The sequence below is a fragment of the Castanea sativa genome, chromosome 5, assembly GCF_040712315.1.
Source record: "Castanea sativa cultivar Marrone di Chiusa Pesio chromosome 5, ASM4071231v1".
Taxonomy (NCBI): Eukaryota; Viridiplantae; Streptophyta; class Magnoliopsida; order Fagales; family Fagaceae; genus Castanea; species Castanea sativa.
The window spans coordinates 78,363,348-78,382,947 of record NC_134017.1 but is presented as its reverse complement, the minus strand read 5'-3'; the positions used below and the strand labels follow the sequence as shown (position 1 = coordinate 78,382,947).

The 19,600-nt window shown below is 34.5% G+C and overlaps 2 protein-coding genes across 2 annotated transcripts; both read left to right on the top strand.

The window, feature by feature from the left end:
• The first annotated feature begins 228 nt into the window (after window positions 1–228).
• On the top strand, window positions 229–11,586 carry LOC142635866 (TMV resistance protein N-like). The gene is made up of 10 exons (XM_075809927.1): window positions 229–940; window positions 5,258–6,371; window positions 6,483–6,767; window positions 6,879–7,832; window positions 7,918–8,472; window positions 8,591–9,178; window positions 9,297–9,886; window positions 9,991–10,159; window positions 11,171–11,461; window positions 11,575–11,586. The coding sequence occupies exons 1-10, from the start codon at window positions 423–425 to the stop codon at window positions 11,584–11,586; spliced, it is 5,076 nt and encodes a 1,691-aa protein (XP_075666042.1). The 5' UTR covers window positions 229–422.
• A 58-nt stretch (window positions 11,587–11,644) lies between these two features.
• LOC142636245 (uncharacterized) lies at window positions 11,645–16,739 on the top strand. The gene is made up of 5 exons (XM_075810397.1): window positions 11,645–11,896; window positions 13,848–14,456; window positions 14,540–15,124; window positions 15,230–15,841; window positions 15,946–16,739. Exons 1-5 carry the CDS (start codon window positions 11,660–11,662, stop codon window positions 16,642–16,644), a joined length of 2,742 nt encoding a protein of 913 aa, XP_075666512.1. The 5' UTR covers window positions 11,645–11,659; the 3' UTR covers window positions 16,645–16,739.
• The last annotated feature ends 2,861 nt before the right edge of the window (window positions 16,740–19,600 follow it).

Below are 19,600 nucleotides of genomic sequence, written 5' to 3'. Positions count from 1 at the left end.
GTTTGGTGGCATTAAGGGCAAATCCATTAATGATATATAATAGAAGGGGTGGATCACATTTGCAATTACTACAAACTCAAAAGATGAAATTGATAAAAATTTAGAGTATAGGTATCGAAATAAAAACTGTCTAAAATGAACTTTTAATATATTTTCAATTTGGTCCCACTTAAGCACCTATAAATGCTTCTCCCGCGTCGCCAGGAGTTTAATACCGCGAATGATAACTGAAACCTGGCCTCTACAGAAAGTTGAAGTTCTCATAAAGCTTTGCGCTCAAGTTCCATTCTCTTCCTTAAATTATTTTTTTTTTTTTAAAAGGTCCATTTTCTCTTTTTTCCTTGAAAAAAAAAAAGAAAAAAATTTCCATTCTCTTTTAGTACACCATTTTCCATAAACAAGCTATAGGTTGTGAGTTTCTAATGGCTTCCTTCAGCACTGAAAAAGCCTGTACACCTTTGTCTTCCTCATCTTTTTCTTCTATGTCTCAACGGAAATACGAAGTTTTTCTCAGTTTTTATGGTGAGGATACCCGTAAGAATTTTACCGATCATCTATATGCTACTTTGATACAAAAAGGCATTAATGTTTATAGAGATAATGAAAATCTTGAGCAAGGAAAACCCATTGCTTTAGGGCTCATGAAAGCAATAGAAGAATCCAAGATGGCAATTATTGTTCTCTCAAAAAACTATGCATTTTCAAAGTGGTGCTTGAATGAACTTGTCAAAATTCTTAAATGCATGAAAGAGAAGGAGCTGAAAGTTTGGCCTATTTTTTACCACGTAAATCCCTCTGATGTTGGGAATCAGAGAAAGAGTTTTGAGAAAGCATTTCTCAAGCATGAAGAAGATGGCAAGGTTTGCAAAGAACAGATACAAGAGTGGAGATCTGCACTGAAAGAAGTGAGCAAGCTCCGCGGGAGGCATTTAGTGGATAGGTAAGATTCTACCTTTTCTTCTGGTCATATCATCAATGTTTTGATACCTTTTGAATTGGTTTTGTTCTAATTATCCGAAAAATAATATGAAAAAACAAATTGTTGAACTTGTCCAATAAAACTATAGAAGTAAATAGTAAAACCCAACAATCTCAATTCGGTACCAAAAACCAAAAAACTTATATTTGATACCAAAAATTTATATTTCCTTCTCACGCTGACAAGATCCCAGTTTTCCATTTAACAAATTCCAAATCACCACTTGAAAAAAAAAATTAAAAGCAAATAAACAAATTGCCTGCTCTCAGTCTGTGACTTCCATACGGCTGGAATGACTGGTATCTCTCTCAAGGAAGTCAATACCGTACCGGAAGCTGTACCGGTTTAGCTAGCGGTACGATATATTTCGGATACCGGTCAATACCGGTGTACCGTTTCGGGTTTACCGCTAATTTTATATATCCTTACATAAATTAAAATTCTTTTAAGTATATATATAGATAAATATATATAAATATTTACATTTAACTTTATTTATTTTTTTATACGTTAATTGGTCAAAATTCATATAATTTGTAAGTTTATACTATTTTTATTTTTTATTTTTTTAAGAAGATATGATTGTACTTATTTAAAGTCTCACAAAAATGGCAGTAGAATTTATCTAATAAAAAGAAAGAAAGAAAATCCTCAAAAAAAAGATAAAAAAGAAAAGAAAAGAGTGGTTGTAAAATATTTTAAATTGTCATTTGTACTTGTCAAAAGTTATTGTTTACAGTTGAATGACAGTAAAAAGTTTGAGTCAAACGTGTAGCAGTAAATTATCTAAAAAAAAGTGTAGCAGTAATATTAGTGTGTTGTCAGTGGGAGTATTATTGTTTAATAAAAGATGTTACGGTCTTAACATTTTATAATAGTTTCACAATAAACTTACTAGTTATTACTGATTTTAATTTGAACACATCACCTAACAATTTTTTTTATCAGTATTAGTTAGTAACAACCAACTACTTAAAATTTATTGTGAAAATATTATAGTAACATTTCTCAAATTTAATTTCTTATTCTTTATTTTTTTTCCTTATCTTTTTTTTCCGTCCACACGGTTCCTTTTCTTTTCTTTTTTCCTCTTTTTTTCTCCTCCACTCCTTTCCCTTATCTCTATCTTCATGTCTTCTCTGACACTTCATCAGTACATGCTCTCTTGACTTTTCTTCTTTCTTTTCCTCTCTTTTTTCTTCTCTGGAACTTCATCAATTCATGGCTTCATGCTCGCTTAACTTTTCTTCTTTCTTTTCTTCATTAGTTCATCCGGAGCCCTCTTCAACTTTCTTTTTTCTTTTCTTCAATAGCATTAGCACTTCGTCGACAACCTTTTTTCCCCTTCCATTAGCGCAGGTCCTCCTCCCCACCGAGGCTCAGATGGGTCAGTTTTGCTTTTTTTTTTTTTTTTTTGTTCTAATTTGATTAATTTTAAAATTGTGATTTGGGTTTGTATTTTGATTGAGAGTTCCGTCGATTTTGCGCTTCACCTCTGTTTTCTTATGAGAAGCAAATAGAGAGTTGTGTTCTTCTTTTCCTCCTTCTCTGTTTTCTTTCATTACAAATGAGATTTTTGTGTTTCGGCCCGGTATCCATTTATCGGCCGAAACAGCTGGATTTCGCTGGTACAGCTGGTACGTGGCCGGTATGGTCGGTATTTTTTCCGGTATGAAACAGAGGTGTAGCTGTACCGGTGCACTGGCCGGAACGGTATATACCGGCCGTACCGGCCGGTACGGTACGGTATCACCCACACTGATCTTTCTTGCTCTCTAGTGTATGTACTGGTATATTTTTTTTTTTGTTTGTTTGTTTCGTTTGATAGAACTCTGTGTTTTGTGGCTGAGAATAGAGATGTTTTCGTAGCTAACTTTTAACTTTAAGTCGCTTTTTTCCTCAAAAAAAAAAAAAAAAAACCTTTAAGTTGCTTTAATTAACAAGGGCAAATTACAATTTACCTATCTGTGATTTGACTAAAATTTAAATTGCTTACATGTAGTTTGGAATTTGACACTTTACTTACATGAGATTAGTTCTGTTAAATTTTCTTAACTCATTTCTATTAAAAACATTGCTAAATATGTGATTTTGCTTCACTTTTATGTTTTTCTCCCCTAAAAACACAAAAAACATAAATGTACAAAATCAAATAAGATAAAAAAGAATCTAGCGAAATACTCCTATCATGGGATTTCAAACCACAGGTAGACAACTTAAATTTCGGTCAAACCTTAGATGAATAAAATGTGAAATTTTAAACTATAGGTATACAATTTAAATTTCGACTGAACCATAGATATGTAAGTTGTAATTTGCTCAATTAACAAAGAAAGCCATAGAGGGTTGTATAAGCTCAAATGGGGCATTTCCATTAGAAATGTCTAGTTTTTATTTTAAATCCCTCATTACCCATTGTATGTTTTGAATAATTAAAAAATAAATAAAAACTTTAAGTTGCTTCTTTAACTAAAGGAATATATTACAATAGATGATAGATAATAGTGTGATTGAGTTTAATGTCATATAATAATATATAATGCTTATCAAAAGTCAAAACTCATAAAAAAAATGCTTATAAGAAAATATTATAATATATAATATACATGAAATGTTGTTTATAATTATTTTTATATATTTGGTATTTAACAAACAAATTGTATATATTGGGTAGTAAATGGACTGAGGTATAGAATATCTTGCTTATTATATATTTGTATTATATATTTATGTATGATAATTGTAGGTGGTTTCTAAGATAATAAAGACAATCAATTGTTTTTTTTTTTTTATTCTTTTTATTACATATAAACAGTAGTTTACTCTCTCCTTTTTTCACAATTTTCTTTCATATAAATTTGTTATATGATTAATTTATAAAAAAATCTTAACTATTGCTAAATCTTCTGTTCCAATTATGTTCAACCCCTAAAAAAGACTTTAAAAATGTGAAAGAGAGATAATTAGAAAACTTAGTTCATAATCAGTCAAAAATTATCTAAATACAATGAAAGAACATAAGATACAACTTCATAGAGTCAAAAGTTAATTCATTCAAGTGGCAAAGCCAAAAAATTTGTCATGGAGGGGCCACGCAAAGTATAATATATATATATATATATATATATATATATATATATATATATATATATATATATATATATATATATATATATATATATATATAACTTATTATCTCCGATTTAGTTATGTTTATAGAATAAAATTCATCTATTATAATTTCTATGGTGAAATTTTTTCTAAGAAGAAAAAATTTATAGTGAAAATTTTTAAATATTTTATTAGTGATATAAATTACTAGATTACCTGCTAAATTGAATTAAATAATTCCAATGAAACCTATATAATCTTCTAAAATACACGTCTTAAAATTTTGTCTGATACAAGAAGCTATGTTTTCTTAAAAATCACTAGGCCGGTTAGCCATTTATTTTATTTATTTATTTTAAGACTATTGAGTGAGCCTACTCAAATTAGGGGGAGGAAGGACTGCTATTTTAGTGGGGGAAGCCTTTAAAAAGATCTAAAGGCATATTGAGTGTCTCTTATAGTTTGTACTTTGTACCGGATGCAATAAGGTAGAGTAATTCAATTTTTTTCCCTGACTTTTTAGTATCGAAAGGCATGGAAAAAAAAGTTGCACTCTATCTTTTCTTGGGTAACAATAACTTATACATAATCTTTATCTGGAAAAAAAAGTTTTCAAGCGACACAATGCACTCCTCCAGGCTCGCGATAAACTTTGTGCACTCTGGGAATGATCAAAATCATGCCTCGGCGGTAACTTTCAACATTATCCTAAAAATTCCTATTGAAATTCACAAAAAATTCAAAAGTACATAACACAATTCCTTGCCGCATTCATTTACCATTAAAAAACAACAAACCCCACCTTCACAGAATAAAAAATAAAAACATTAAAACATTTCCAATCCTCACCTAACATTCCAAGACCCAAATGCAAAGGTAAAAACAGAAAAAAAACAATACAAAAACAAATATAAGAAAACATATTTTGACCTGGGTTCATCCCGGATTTCAATCTTCTGCACTTGCTTTGCCCTCGTAAAAACTAAGATTTTTTCCAATCCTCACCTAACATATCTTAACATAAGGGTTTATTTCCTGGCTTCTCTAATATAAGATTTTCTAAAAATTATTTAATGATGTATTATCTCTTTGTGGCTAGCACACTTGTCTCATCAAAATTATTGTTTGTATCTTTTTTTAATTTTTAATTTTTAATTTTTATTACAGTCCCGAATCAGTAGATATTGAGGAAATCACAAAAAGCATATTTGATGAATTGAATCGTGAATTATCAGAAGATTTTGAGCACCTTGTTGGAATAAACTCACATGTGAAAGAAATAATGAACTTATTTAGTACAATGTCAGATGATGTGTGCTTCATAGGGATTTGGGGGATGCCTGGGATTGGTAAAACCACCCTAGCACTTGCCATTTATAGTAGAATTTGTCATCAATTTGAAGCTAGTAGCTTTATTTATGACATCAGAGAAAAAGATGAAAAAAATGGTCGAGAACATTTACAAAAACAGCTTCTTTATGAGACATTGAGGGTAAAGGAAGACATTTGGGACCCTCGTAGAGGGATCAATGTCATAAAGAAGAGATTAATAAATAAGAAGGTTCTTATTGTTCTTGACGATGTTGACAAAGATGAACAGCTAGAGGCATTAGCAGGGAAGCCTGACTGGTTTGGTCTAGGGAGTATTATCATTATCACAAGTAAAGATAAGCACTTGCTAAAGAGGCATCACCTGGGTACTACTATACATAAGGTACATGGATTAGATAATGATGAAGCTTTGGAGCTCTTCAGTTGGTATGTGTTTAAACAAACCTATCCTAAAAAAGATTTTGAGGATTTGTCAAATTGTTTTGTGAAGTATGCTAAAGGGCTTCCTATAGCTCTTAAAGTTTTGGGCTCCTCCTTGATTGATAGACCAAGAGAGGTATGGGAAGATTACCTGCATCAATTAGAAGAAATCCTTGAAGGAGAAATTCCTGAAGGAGAAATTCCTGAAGAAAAAATTCTTGATAAACTTGAAATAAGTTATAGGGGATTGACTAAAATAGAGAAAGATCTATTTTTGGATATTGCGTGTTTCTTCAAAGGGGAGGATAAAAAGCGAGTGGCGCATATAGAAGGTTCTGGTTGCAAGAGGAATATAGAAACTCTCAAGGACAAATCTCTCATTGCCATTTTAGGGGGAAAATTATGTATGCATGATTTAATACAACAAATGGGTTGGAGAATTGTTAGTCGTGAATCACCTCAAGAGTGTGGAAGACGCAGTAGGTTGTGGCTTTCTAAGGATGTGTTTCATGTGCTAAAGAAAAATACTGTAAGTGGCTCTGTATATAGGCATAAATTTAGAGGAGGTATATTTGTGTAATTCTAGCAAATTTTTTGCTATATTTTTCCCAACGCTAATGTCATTGTTGTTGATTGCCAGGGAACAGAAATTGTAAAAGGCATAGTTCTTGATTTCCGGGGAAAAGAATTTCAACGTAAAGAAAACTTGAATGACAAAGCCTTCTCAAATATGGAAAGTCTAAGGTTGCTTAAAATTTCTAATGTGCACCTTCCAAAAGGCCTCGATTTCCTTTCTAATGAGTTAAGAATGATGGAATGGTATGATTATCCTTTGAAATCAATGCCAATCGATTTTCAACCGGACAATCTTGTTGAACTCATCATGCCACGCAGCCACATTGAGCAATTACCAGAGGGACTTACTGTAAGTTTTCCATTAAAGTGTGGTAGTGTTGCTTTTTTCTTTTTTATTAATTTTTAAAATGCAGATTAGGTTCTTGACTATTTAATTTCCCATATCTATTTACTGTTGCAGAACTTGGCCAAGTTAAGACTCCTGGATCTTAGGGACTCTAAAGACTTAGACAAGACTCCTAACTTCATCGGATGCCCAAATCTGGAGAGGCTGATTTTTCAAGGATGTACAAGTTTGTATGAGCTTCACTCATCTGTCAGAGCTCTCAATAAGCTTACTTTGTTAAATCTAAAAGATTGTAGTAGTCTTACTGGCCTCCCTCGCGAAATAAACTTGAAGTCTCTTGAAATTTTTATTCTATCCGGCTGTTCAAGTCTCAAGAAGTTTTCAGAGATTGGAACAAATATGACAAGCTTGTCAGAGCTGTATTTAGATGGGACTGCTGTGGAAGAATTGCCATCATCGCTTGAGCGTTTGACTGGCTTGACTGTCTTGAGTCTTCAAGGTTGCAAAAACCTTTCAAGTTTCCCAATTGTCAATTTGCCATCTCTGAAAACTCTGAATCTATCGGGAATTAAGGTTCAACCACAACCACCTAAATCCTGGCTTTCGCACGGATTCTCCCTCGTCCGTGCTGCACTTGCTTTCCTTATCCCCAAGGCCATCAACCAGATGTTGCCTAGGTTAAGATTTATTGTATCTCTAAATCTAGGTGGCCGCAATTTAGGGGACGGAGGACTCCCTGATGATCTTAGTGGCTTATCCTCGTTGCAGATACTGAATTTGAGCGAAAACAACTTTACACGCCTGCCTGGTAGTATTTCTCAGCTTTCCAAGCTCAAAACTCTTGTGTTGAATGGTTGTAGCAGGCTACAATCATTGCCAGACCTTCCGTTAAGTGTAGGAGATGTGGCAGCAATGGGGTGTCCTTTATTGGAAAAGTATTCAAATCAACGTATTGCATGGACTTCGGGTGACATGGGATTCACAATGATTCATTTGGATACCAAGGGTGATGGTCAATCTGTCATCCGCATTTTGGGCTTATTTGGTGTCTTTGAAAGATATGTGATGGTCTCTCTCTCTCACACACAACACAATGTGACAAACACGTGTTGAACATCTTTTTTTTATGCTTATGCATTTTAATTTTTTACAGGGTATAATTAATCAAAACAAGAACTATTTCGAATTATCAATTTCAAGTGAAACTCCAGAGTGGTTCAGCCATCAGAGCCCTGGGTCACTTGTATCAATTCCGCTACCTTCTAATCTGCGTGAAGATAGTAGTTGGATTGGGATTGCTTTCTTTGTTAGTTTTGAATTCCTTGAAAAATTGAATAGTCTTTCTTCTGAGCAGGATGATGATATTTCTATCGACTTTAATTGTAGATCAGACATAATTGAAGTTCCACGTATAAATTGTCCCTTAAAAGGATTGCAATTGCGTTTGCATGCTACCAGTTTCCGTGCTAGCTCATTTGGATTGAAGGTAATTATTCCAGCTGGAAAACTTATAGACCATTTAGAGGATTGCAATTGCATTATTGCTTCTATTAGGAGAAAGTGCACTAATATCGAGATCGAAACGTGTGGTGCGCGTGTACTGTACAAGCAAGATTTGGTGAAGTTTCTACGAGTTAGAGGTAGCGGCAAGATGAAGCAAATATTCAAATGTGACCTTGATAAGGTGGAAACTTCTAGATTGTGTCAGGTCTCCCCCTATTCCTTCACTTAACTTCATATTTCTATATCTCTTTTTATTTCTCTCACACACAACCCAAACATGTGCGTTGAACATCATTGTAATTATGTATTTTAATATTTTACAGGATTTAATTCATCAAAATGAAACCTTTTGCGAGTTTTCAAGTCCAACTGGAATTCCAGAGTTGTTCAGCCATCAGAACTTTGGGTCATCTATAAGGATACCACTACCTTTGGATCTGCATGATGATAGTAATTGGATTGGGATTGCTCTGTTTGCTGTTGTTATATTCCATAAAAAATTGAACAGACAAGAATGGAAATTTTCTATCAAATTTAATTGTAGGTCAGACATGGTTGACGGTCCTGTAGATAGATGTCTCTCGATTGTCCTTAACATATGTAACATTCAATATGAACCCTTTTGCCATACTCGTTCACAAAGTTGTAAGTTACTTGTTAAAGCTGGGGAACTTAGAGACTGTCTAAAGGAATGCAGTTCGATTAGCACTTCGCTTACGAGTGACAGCCCTTATATCCAGATCAAGATGTGTGGTGCCCGTGTAGTTTACATGCAAGATCTGGAAAAGTTTGTACAAGCTAAAGGCAAGATCAAGCAAAGATCCAAATGCCAGATGGATAAGGTGGAATCTAATCAGTCCAATGACCAGCTTAAAGCAGAGCTAATGTCATTGCTTTTAAGAGTGTATCAGGTCTCCCCTATTCTTCACTGAACACTATATTCCTATATGTCTCTCTCTCTCTCTCTCTCTCTCTCTCTCTATATATATATATATATATATTTGTCACATAATTCATTTTATTTTACAGGGAGACTTGGCTCGAAACCATAAATATGATTATGTCTTTCCTCATATGACAGTTCCAGACTGGTTCAGTAATCGAAGTTTTTGTTCCGACATAAGAATTAAACTACCCACCAATTTGCAGCGTTATGGGAGATGGATGGGAATCGCTGTGTGTGCTTATTATACTGTCCAAGGGCGACTAGCAATTTCTGGTGACAATAAGGATTTAACAAGTTTTCTCAACTTCTATAATCCTTTAGTTAGTCATCGAGTTTGCCTCACTCGTCACAGGGTCGTTCAAGAATCTAAAGACATTTTTGTTGAGTCATCCCATCGAATTTTGGTATTTTATATACCACAGGTGTTACTTCGACTGGAAGAGTGTCGACACATTGGGGCTTCATTTGAACACAATAAACCAGATGTGCGGGTTAAAGAGTGTGGACTCCGCCTTGTATTCGAGCAAGACGTTGAAACTTTTGTGCAAACATTAGCCCAGTGTATGTTAGAAAGTCCAGATGCCTATCATGAGTGTTTTCATCAAAATTTGTTACATCAAGTTGAGGAAAGGGTGGCGAGCAAAGATTTTGGTTTCTCCTCTTCACTTCAAAGGTATTTCAACTGGAAACAATTTTTAATCAACCTGAATGAGACATTTATCAAAATTTTTATGTCAGTATGTTGAATTTCTAAGATATGTTCTTTGATACCTGCAGGATGCCTCAACCCATGCCCGTCCTTCAACCAAGAAACGAAAATATAGCAGAGGGTTGTACCTTTTCGGCAACAAGTCTGAGCTCTTTTACTGGTTTTCTTGCAACAGCTAGGAAAGAGCAATATGCAAGTATTATGTCAAGTGAATCTTTGATCAAAGCACGTTTAGAGGTTCTCTCTCTCTCTCTCAAGAAAGTTAACCTTAGTATCATAGCATACATTCAGAGGATAAACGAGACACAATTTATGGCCTGTTTGGATGTTTAAAAAAGGAGGGAGAGTAGAGTAGAGGGAAGGGGAGTAATTCAATTACCTTGTTTGGGAGTTTTTTAAGGAAGGAGGGGGAGGGGTTTGGAGGGGTTTGAAGGGATTTCAACTACCTCCAACCCCCTCATTTTTAATTCCCCCAAATTGGAGAGATTTGGAGGGAGAGTAGAGCACATAAAATTATTGATAAAGTAAATTACCTAATTTATCATTATTATATTTATAAAATTACAATGTTAAAAACAAGGGGAAGGGCTAATTACTCCCTTCCCCCTTACTAATTATAAAAACATCCAAACAAGGTGGAGGGTAATCATTCTCCTCTACTCTCCTCCCCACTACTCCCCTCTCCTCTACTCCCCTCTACTCTCCTCCCTCTCTAAACTTCCAAACAGGCCATTAGTCTTTTCTACTTACAACTAAAATTATTATAGTTGCTAATAGTAAAATACATAATAAGCTTAGAATTCATAGATACTTTTAAAACATCGATTGGATAAACTAGTTAAGGTTAATTGTCACCCCCACATGCAGTATATTTCTAGAACCAATTTTTTCTGTCAGCATACTTATAGGATATACAGTACAGTACAAGTTGTATTATTCTCTCTCTAAAATTCTATTATTTTAGAATATCTTATTAGCAAAACGGGAGTTTCAGACTAACAATTAAGTATTATTATAAATAATAAAGACTTTACAATTTGTACACTCATTGAATCAAATTGGTCACAAATATTCTTTTCAATATTTTTCACAATTATTGATATGTTAAGTTGTGATTGAAATAACATCACTGATCATAACATTTCATCTATCAGTCGTGAAAATGATTTTAAGAATTTGTGTTTTTAGACTTTTTGTTAAAATTACCTATATATTAGCAAATTTTAACATTTCCGCCATGTTTTTCAGAAAACCTTTGATGAGGGTGAAATCTTCAATTGCTGTTTTACTGAGCGTGAAATCCCACAGTGGTTTTGTTACGAAGATAAGAAGTCAATGGAAATCCCGCTATCTCCAGAATTTGTTAATGATCCTGATTGGATGGGATTTGCACTATGTGGTCTTTTCTCATTCAATATGAATCCAACTGCTGTTCGTCAGAGCCTGAGTTCAAAAAAAATTGGAATATACCAATTCCGCTCTATTGGAATGGTACAATTCCATTGTCTTTTGCAGACAAGCTCTTCTAATCGGCGTTCAGTATGCTATGGAATATTGACTATCGACAATGAATTAGTTACGTTAAATCAACGTTCATTCATTTGGGTAATGTTCATCCCACGTAATACACATGCACATTTATGGAGTCAAAGCACTTGGGCTGAATTCCAGCTCCGAAGTGCAATGCCACATTTGTTTGCACATAGTTTTGGGATCAACGTTGTATACCGGCAAAACATGGCAGAGTTAACGCAAATACTGGTGCAATGCTCTACCCCATTTGATAGCATTCTTGACTCCGTCGGTCCCCGAGAATTTTGTGAAATATGGGATAATTATCCTGAGTTCTTCATTGGAAGAAAGAACTCTTATGAGTACCTGCACCCCCAAAGGTTATTCATTTCTCAGGAGGAGACTAGTGTAACTGCCCAATATTCTTACGAGGAGGACTCATACCCTCACAATCGTTTCCGGGTAAGAATTCTTACCTATTTGTGCAAATTTAATTAATTCTATGAAATATATATATATATAGTCGACTGTGTTGGAAGTTGGTGGACCTTCACAGATTCTCACTTCCAAACACTAAAGTCAAGGATCCTAGATTTTAAATTTCTATTAAGCATTATATTACTATATATTAATTTATCAAATTTGAAGCTTTTTGTTTAAAAAAAAAAAAAAATCATGCATGGCCTCCCTCCAAAATTGGAAATGAGCTCTTAAACCAAAAAACTCAAAAATTAAAATGATCACCTAAGAGATTAGGTAACATCCTAAAACAAAACAACGACAAAATCCATTTTTACCAACCCAAAAAAATAATAATAAATCTCATATATATATATATATATTTATATATCCACTAAGGAAAAAGTAAATAACTTCACTACAAGAAAAAAAAAAAGAAGCTATTTTGCAACAAAGCTATTGTAACAAAGAAACATTATAGTGGCAATAGACATATATGTGGGTATATTACTTTCTAGTTGCAATAGAGATTTAAAAATACTAATATATTGCAACAAATTTTAATTTGTTGCATTAGAATAATTATCTCCCGTACTTTATATTGAACGAAGTTTAGCTACAAAATTGATTGTAGCTTAAGACTATAAACTTATTTAATAAAATCAATATTATAATATATTTTGAAAATATAATTGTTAAATTGCATGTTCTTTACGCTCTTAATACACATGTCAAATTTTGTGTTAATCAAATATTATTTACTATATAATCTATAAGTTTATATTTTGTGCATAATTTTAAATTACAAAAACTTGTAATTTAAAAAAAAAATTATTGATAACATAGCTATTGATCTTTAATTTTCTTAAAATTTTACAAGTATGGATGCTATAAGAAGAAGATATAATCCAATAGTGAATTTATCAAAATTCAACTCCAATAGAGACATATTGAGTGAGTTTGTAGACTTAAACTACAACTAATTTTGTAACTGAATCTTATCCTTTTATTTTCCCTAGATTTTCAATTACCCACTAGTACATACCCATTTTCCTTCTATCTCACAAAATCCAAAGAATCAAAATTTGAGTTTGCACACTGTGGTTTTCTAAAGGTGGATTGGATTTTGAGGGTTAAAGCTAGGTTTTGCTACTCCGTAGTCCAGGTATTATCTCAATCTATCTCTGCTTCTTTCTCAATCTAATTCTCTTTCTTTTCCAATTGAAAACCCTAATCCCAAATGGCAGTGGCCTCCATGGCTAAGAGCTATAAGCTCTGTCACCATGGCCGAACCTAAGATCTCTTCCTTCTCTCTTAATCTCGCATTATCTCTCAATCTCTCTTTAGCTTAGACCCGAAACTCCATGGCTATAGACCACTACTCCACAGTGGTGATTCTCTCTTGTTTCCCTTCTCTTGGCTCATAACTCCCCTCTCTATCTCGCTTTCTCTCTTTAATCATAGTGGTGAGGTTTTGGGTATGGTTATTTGCAAATTCAAGGTTTGGTTATACACTAATAATTCTTGATTCTGCGTGGAAGTGTATAGTTCCACATTGACAAGATGTGTATATTCTCAATTACATTTATTATATAAACTCCCCACATTTATAAGTATTAGGATCCTCTTCATTTTACAATCAATTTCTTGTTATAATTAAATATTACAAATATAGAGCTAGGTATATCCAATACTACATTTAGGATTTTGCATGACATAATTAACATTTTGTACACTATTGTATTGTATCCAAGAAATAAAATTTTAACTTGAAAATCAACTCTTTGTTCCCATTTATAAACTCTCTCCACGTAACATCAACAAACTTCTCACATGAATTCACTATAATATTGTCAAATATTAATAAGCTTAATTAAACAATTTTAACTTCTAACAGTCTTCTCTCTCTCCCTCTAATTGGACATTGTATTTTTGTTTTGTATCTATTTTGTAGTACTTTCATCCATCCACTTTATATAATTCTTGTTTCCCAACAAGAAGAACTCCAAGGTGGTTTAATCATTATTGTCGTCTTGGGCACTCGGTGACAATTGAGATACCCCCAAATTTGTACGAAGACAACAATTGGTTGGGGCTCTCTCTATATGCTTCTATTTTAATCCCCAGGGGTCAAGAAAATGCAGTTCCAACAAATTCATCCCACTTTCTATATTGTCAATTCCAAACGAGTAAAGCTAGTCTAGACAATCAAATCCTTGTTTGCCGCACCACTAATGAAGAGGACGACTGGTTACGTCAATTCTCGGGACTCATCTGGATATCCTACATACCTGGTGAGGCCTTGAAGGATATGCTGCATCAATGTGGCCACATTAAGGCTTCGTTTGTTAGTGATTGGCCAATCGTGATGGTGCAAAAATGTGGGCTTCGTCTTTTGTACCAGCATGATCTGTCACAGTTTGAGCAACAACTAAAACATTGCAATGCTTCCATTTCTGCAAATCGGGATGGCAAATGTGAATGTAGCCATAGTGGCGGGATACCAATGAAATTACGTTTGCATATTTATAACGAAATCGTGTCTCCACCACCCAATAATTACGTAAGAAATTATGAGTACTTTCTTTGTTTCAAATACACCATTAACTTCCCTCTCTATGTCCTATAATTTTATTTATTTTGCAGGGTGGGCGCGTTGAATATTCATTTTGTTTTCCCCCAGTAGAAATTTTACATTGTTTCTACTACCAGAGTAATGAACCCTCAGTGAAAATTAATATATCCAATTATTTTTTCAATGACAACAAATGGATGGGACTTGTTTTATGTGCTTATTTTTCAAGCGATAAGCATCAAACTGCAATTATTGAAAATCCCAATTCATCGATTTCTCACCACCTTATATGTGTTTTGGAAACGGACGGAGCTGCTCCAGAGCCAGAAATCCATGTCCATCGCACCATTCAAAAAGAATTTACGTGGCTAGATATTGAGGGTGGATTTCTTTGGCTGTGCTATATTCCATGTTGTCCATTTCTAGGTGAGTTCAGTTGCATCAAGGCTTCAATTATAAGCGATTGGCCAGGTATCATTGTGCAAAAATGGGGGCTTAGTTTCTACCATATTCGTGAAGAATGGTTTCATGAAATATCATTTGATCTCATTGCGGGAGAGAAACATGGGTTTGGAGTATTGAACGATCAATTAACAGCTCGTTATAAAGTGAAAATTAGTAGAGCTAAGAATCAGCTCTCCCAAAGCCACTTGCCGGTAATTAATAGATTATGACTTTGCCTTACCTCAAACATAATATTTCCTCTCCCTCTCTTTAACTTCTCACTCTCACTTATTAAACACAATATTTCTGTTTTACAGGGCTTTGATGGATCCTGTGACTATAATTCTTGTCACCCTCCAATTGAAATTCCGCATTGGTTCCGCATTCAAAGTGACATGTCCCACGTGACATTCAGACTAACTCGAAAATTGCTTAATGAAAGTACTTGGCTGGGAGTTGCTCTATGTGCAGTTTTTTTTGTTACAAAGGATGTGGCTAGTCTCATTGACATTATGGATTCAATCTCTTCTTACGAACTTATTTGCCACTTCGAAGCAAGTAATGGGCCTAATGATCTGAGTGTGAAACCTCGCCATATCTATTCTCCAACTAAAGAAGATCTCATGATTTCACTGCTAGGTGGACTCACTTGGCTGACCTATATACCACGTGGGTCGTTTCCTGATTGGCTATATGATTGTGACTACATTAAGGTTTCATTTGAGACAAATTGCTCTTACTTGAAGGTGCAGAATTGTGGCCTTCGTCTATTGTACCAGCGTTCGGTGGAAGAGTTCAAGAACTGCGTGAAGAACTGCATGAAGTCCGAGTCTTATTTTTTGGGCATCCATGATCAAAAGAAAACTGAGAATATAAATAAAAAAACGAGGTCTTGGATTCAGAATGAACTCGGCAAAAATGACCCATTGGTAAGTAATAACTAGGTCTTTTTTCTGTCTCAATCAAGATATTCCATCTCCCTCTCTTTAATTTCTCTCCTCTCAACCATAAACACAATTTTTCTGTTTCACAGGGCTTTGATCGATGCATTTACAATAATCTCCGTTTGCCTCCAAGTGAAATTTTGGACTGGTTCAGTAAACTTAGCGATGAGCCCTGGGTGGCAATCGATCTACCTCCAAATTTGTACAGTGATAGTTCTTGGATGGGTTTGGTTCTATGCGCTTATTTTGCTATAGATGTGAATCGAATTGTCCACTTTGACATTCTGGATTCAGATACTCCTTATGAACTTATTTGTCATTTGGAAACCAATGTTGGTCATGTGATACCTCTTCATGGTTATAGCCTGGCTGAAGAAAATCTCATCCCCAATGATTTTCTTCAGCGAGGTGGATGCATTTTGCTATCCTATAGAGGGCGAAATTGTTTGAATCAAGCCAACTGCGTTAAGGCTTCATTTACGACTGACTGCCCAGGTTTGAAGGTGGAGAAATGTGGCCTTCGTCTCTTGTACCATTATGAGTTGGAAGAGTTTGAGCAAACAATATTAAGCCATAGCATGAACTCCAGCTCGTCTGATGATTGGGATCTCATCCATCAATTGCCCACTGAAGATGGAAATAGGGATACGCAAGAGCATGATTATGGGGAAGGAACCTCCAGCTCTAGGAAGGAGTCTAATTTTGGAAGCCTGAGGAGTCCCATTGATCCAAAAGACAAGGGCAAGCGAGTTCTGGAAGAATTTTCCCTCTTATGGACCCATGACTAAAGAGAAAGTCCATGGACAAAAAAAAAAAAAAACCTTAAAAGCTTACTAACTCATTCTCAACCCATGAATTGCTTGGACTGTTCAACAACTGTGTTTTTTTTACTTATTTCCTTTTTGATTTTGTAATTATGTGAAGATATAATTTTACCATGTTTTAAGTTGGGCTTACCTCAATCTTATCTTTTTTCTTTTCTTTTTTTTTTTTAAATTATATTTCAAACCCTATTGTGTAGGAGTAATTTTATACTAATTCTACACTTTTTCAAAAATTTCAATTTAAACTATGCTTGTTCAAAAGGTTTCAAATAACCCTTCCACTATTTTCATAACACTACAACAAAATGTATTTTCAGTGACGAAAAAATTCGTCACTAAAAGTCCAGTTTTTCGTCACTAAGAACCTTTAGTGACGAAATCAGACTTTTAGTGACGAAATTCATTTCGTCGCTGAAACCCCGTCACTAAAAGTCCCGGTGACGAAAAATTTCGTCGCTAAAAGTCCGATTTGATTTAAAAAAAAAAAAACTTTTAGAGACGAAAACGTTTCGTCACTAAATGTTTTCCTCACTAAAAACACCATTCAGTGACGAAAATATTTCGTCACTAAAAACACTTTAGTTTATTAAATTATATTTAGTGACGAATAATTTCGTCACTAAAACTATTTTCGGGTACATATAGTGACGAAAAAATTCGTCACTAAAACTATTTTTAAGAAAATCCATGCACATATAGTGACGAAAATTTTCGTCACTAAAACCATTTCTTACAAAATTTTGCTACATTTAGTGACGAAATATTTCGTCACTAAAACTTATTTTCTGTTTTTATTTTTTTCATGACTTTGATATTAACCTGTAACCTGTTATTACATTACTAAAACCTCACATTTCAATAATACATTTATTTCAACAACACATTTATAAAAAAAAGATCCATACATTCCACAAGTAAAAAATAAAACAAATATCCAATTCAAACTCCTTCCATCCAATAATTGTTTGCAATACATACAATAACTCAAGATATTTTATAACAATACAAAAATGGTAGCATAATATAATTAAAACTAACGGAAGATGTCTTTATATGTCTTCAAGTAATGCCAAAAGTAAATCCCCTAAAAGCCACCAATAAGAAATCTGCACAAATATAAAAACAATACTACATTAAAATCGTAAAGTAAAAACATTAACAATGTTATAAGAAACATTTCTAACAATGCATTAAGAGTAGCCACACCAATAAATTAAAATCACAACTCCTAATGTATAAGTTGTAGAAAGCAAATATAAACTTTTCAATCAAGATGGAAAGGTCAAATTACACCTATTATGCATCAATTTTAAACTTTTATGTTAAGTACATATATACCAAAATCCTTAGACTTCTACCTTAAAGTGCATTGGCAATATTTAAAATAACATTAAAGTGCTTCTGTTTAAACTAACCAGTGCCATCATGATCCTCATCAATACTAGTGTTAAAGTCTAATTCCACAAAACCATTCACTTCACCTGTAATGTCATTCATATATCTCTATAGTCTATATCCTCATTCTATGCTAATCCCAAAAAATTGAACACTCATTTTGTCATCAAAATGGATGATAGAAAAAACTAGCAATTAGGGAAAAAAATCTTATCATTTGTCTTGCAAGAAATATTAATAGAGTAGCACAACGTATCTAAAACATAATCTAAAGAACAATCCCCCATTAAATCAAGTAAATTAACAATCAGAGAACACAATCTCATTGTGAAATCAGAGTATCATTACCTAAGCAATAATCAACACAAGAAAATTTAGAAGATGGGTAATCTCATTTTGAGTTCATACATTACACCTAATGTACAGGTACTTGTACACTACATATATCTAACAGTGGTATCAATGTGGAAACCAAACCAAGAGAGTGAGGATCCAAAACTAGAATCATCCAAACAATAAGAACCATAGAAATAAAAAAGAATTACAATAATTGATAAGTACGTATATAAGAAACTTTCTTCACAACCATTACACAGTAAATATCAAATACCCAAACTAAACAAAAATGCATATACCCATTACTGTATCAAACAAAGAAAAAACCAAAGGAACTAGAATCATTAAACAAAAAAATTAGCAAGAATTTAGAATCATTAAACAAAAATACCCAAAGGAACTAGAATCATTAAACAAAAATTAACAAAAAAATTAACTCAAAAGGAAAAAAAAAATACCCAGGCTTGTTGGTGGGAGGCGAAGGGTCGCCGGAAGCGTCGCAAAGTGAAGCGTCGTCGGATGAAGCGTCGCCGGATGAAGGATGAAGTGTAGCGAACTGAAGCGTCGCCGGCGAGCTTGAAGCATCGCCAACGATCGGCGACCTGAAGCGTCGCGATCTGCGAGCTGAAGCGTCGCCGATCGCGACCTGAGCGTCGCCGATCGCGGGACCGAAGCGTCGCCGATGGTTGGCGACGCTGAAGCGTCGCGATCTGCGACCTGAAGTGTCGCAGATCGCGACCTGAAGCGTCGCCGATCGCGAACTGAAGCGTCGCCGATCGTTGGCGACGCTGAAGCGTCGCGATCTGCGACCTGAAGTGTCGCAGATCGCGACGCTTTAGGTCACCGATCGCGACGCTTCAGGTCGCCGATTGTTGGCGACGCTGAAGCGTCACGATCTGCGACCTGAAGCGTCGCAGATCGCGACCTGAAGCGTCGCCGATCGCGACCTGAAGCGTCGCCGATCGCGACGCTTCAGCGTCGCCGATCGCGTCGCTGAAGCATCGCCAATCGCCGGCGACCTGAAGCGAAGTGGCTCTGGGTTTTTTTTTTTTTTTTTTGACCGAAATGGCTCTTGGGTATTGAAAATGGTTTGTGGTTTAGCTGAGTTTTGAAATTAGGCTTTTAAGATGTTAGTGACGAATTTCAGTTTCGTCACTAAAGACCGGGCTTTATTAAGATTTTTAGAGAC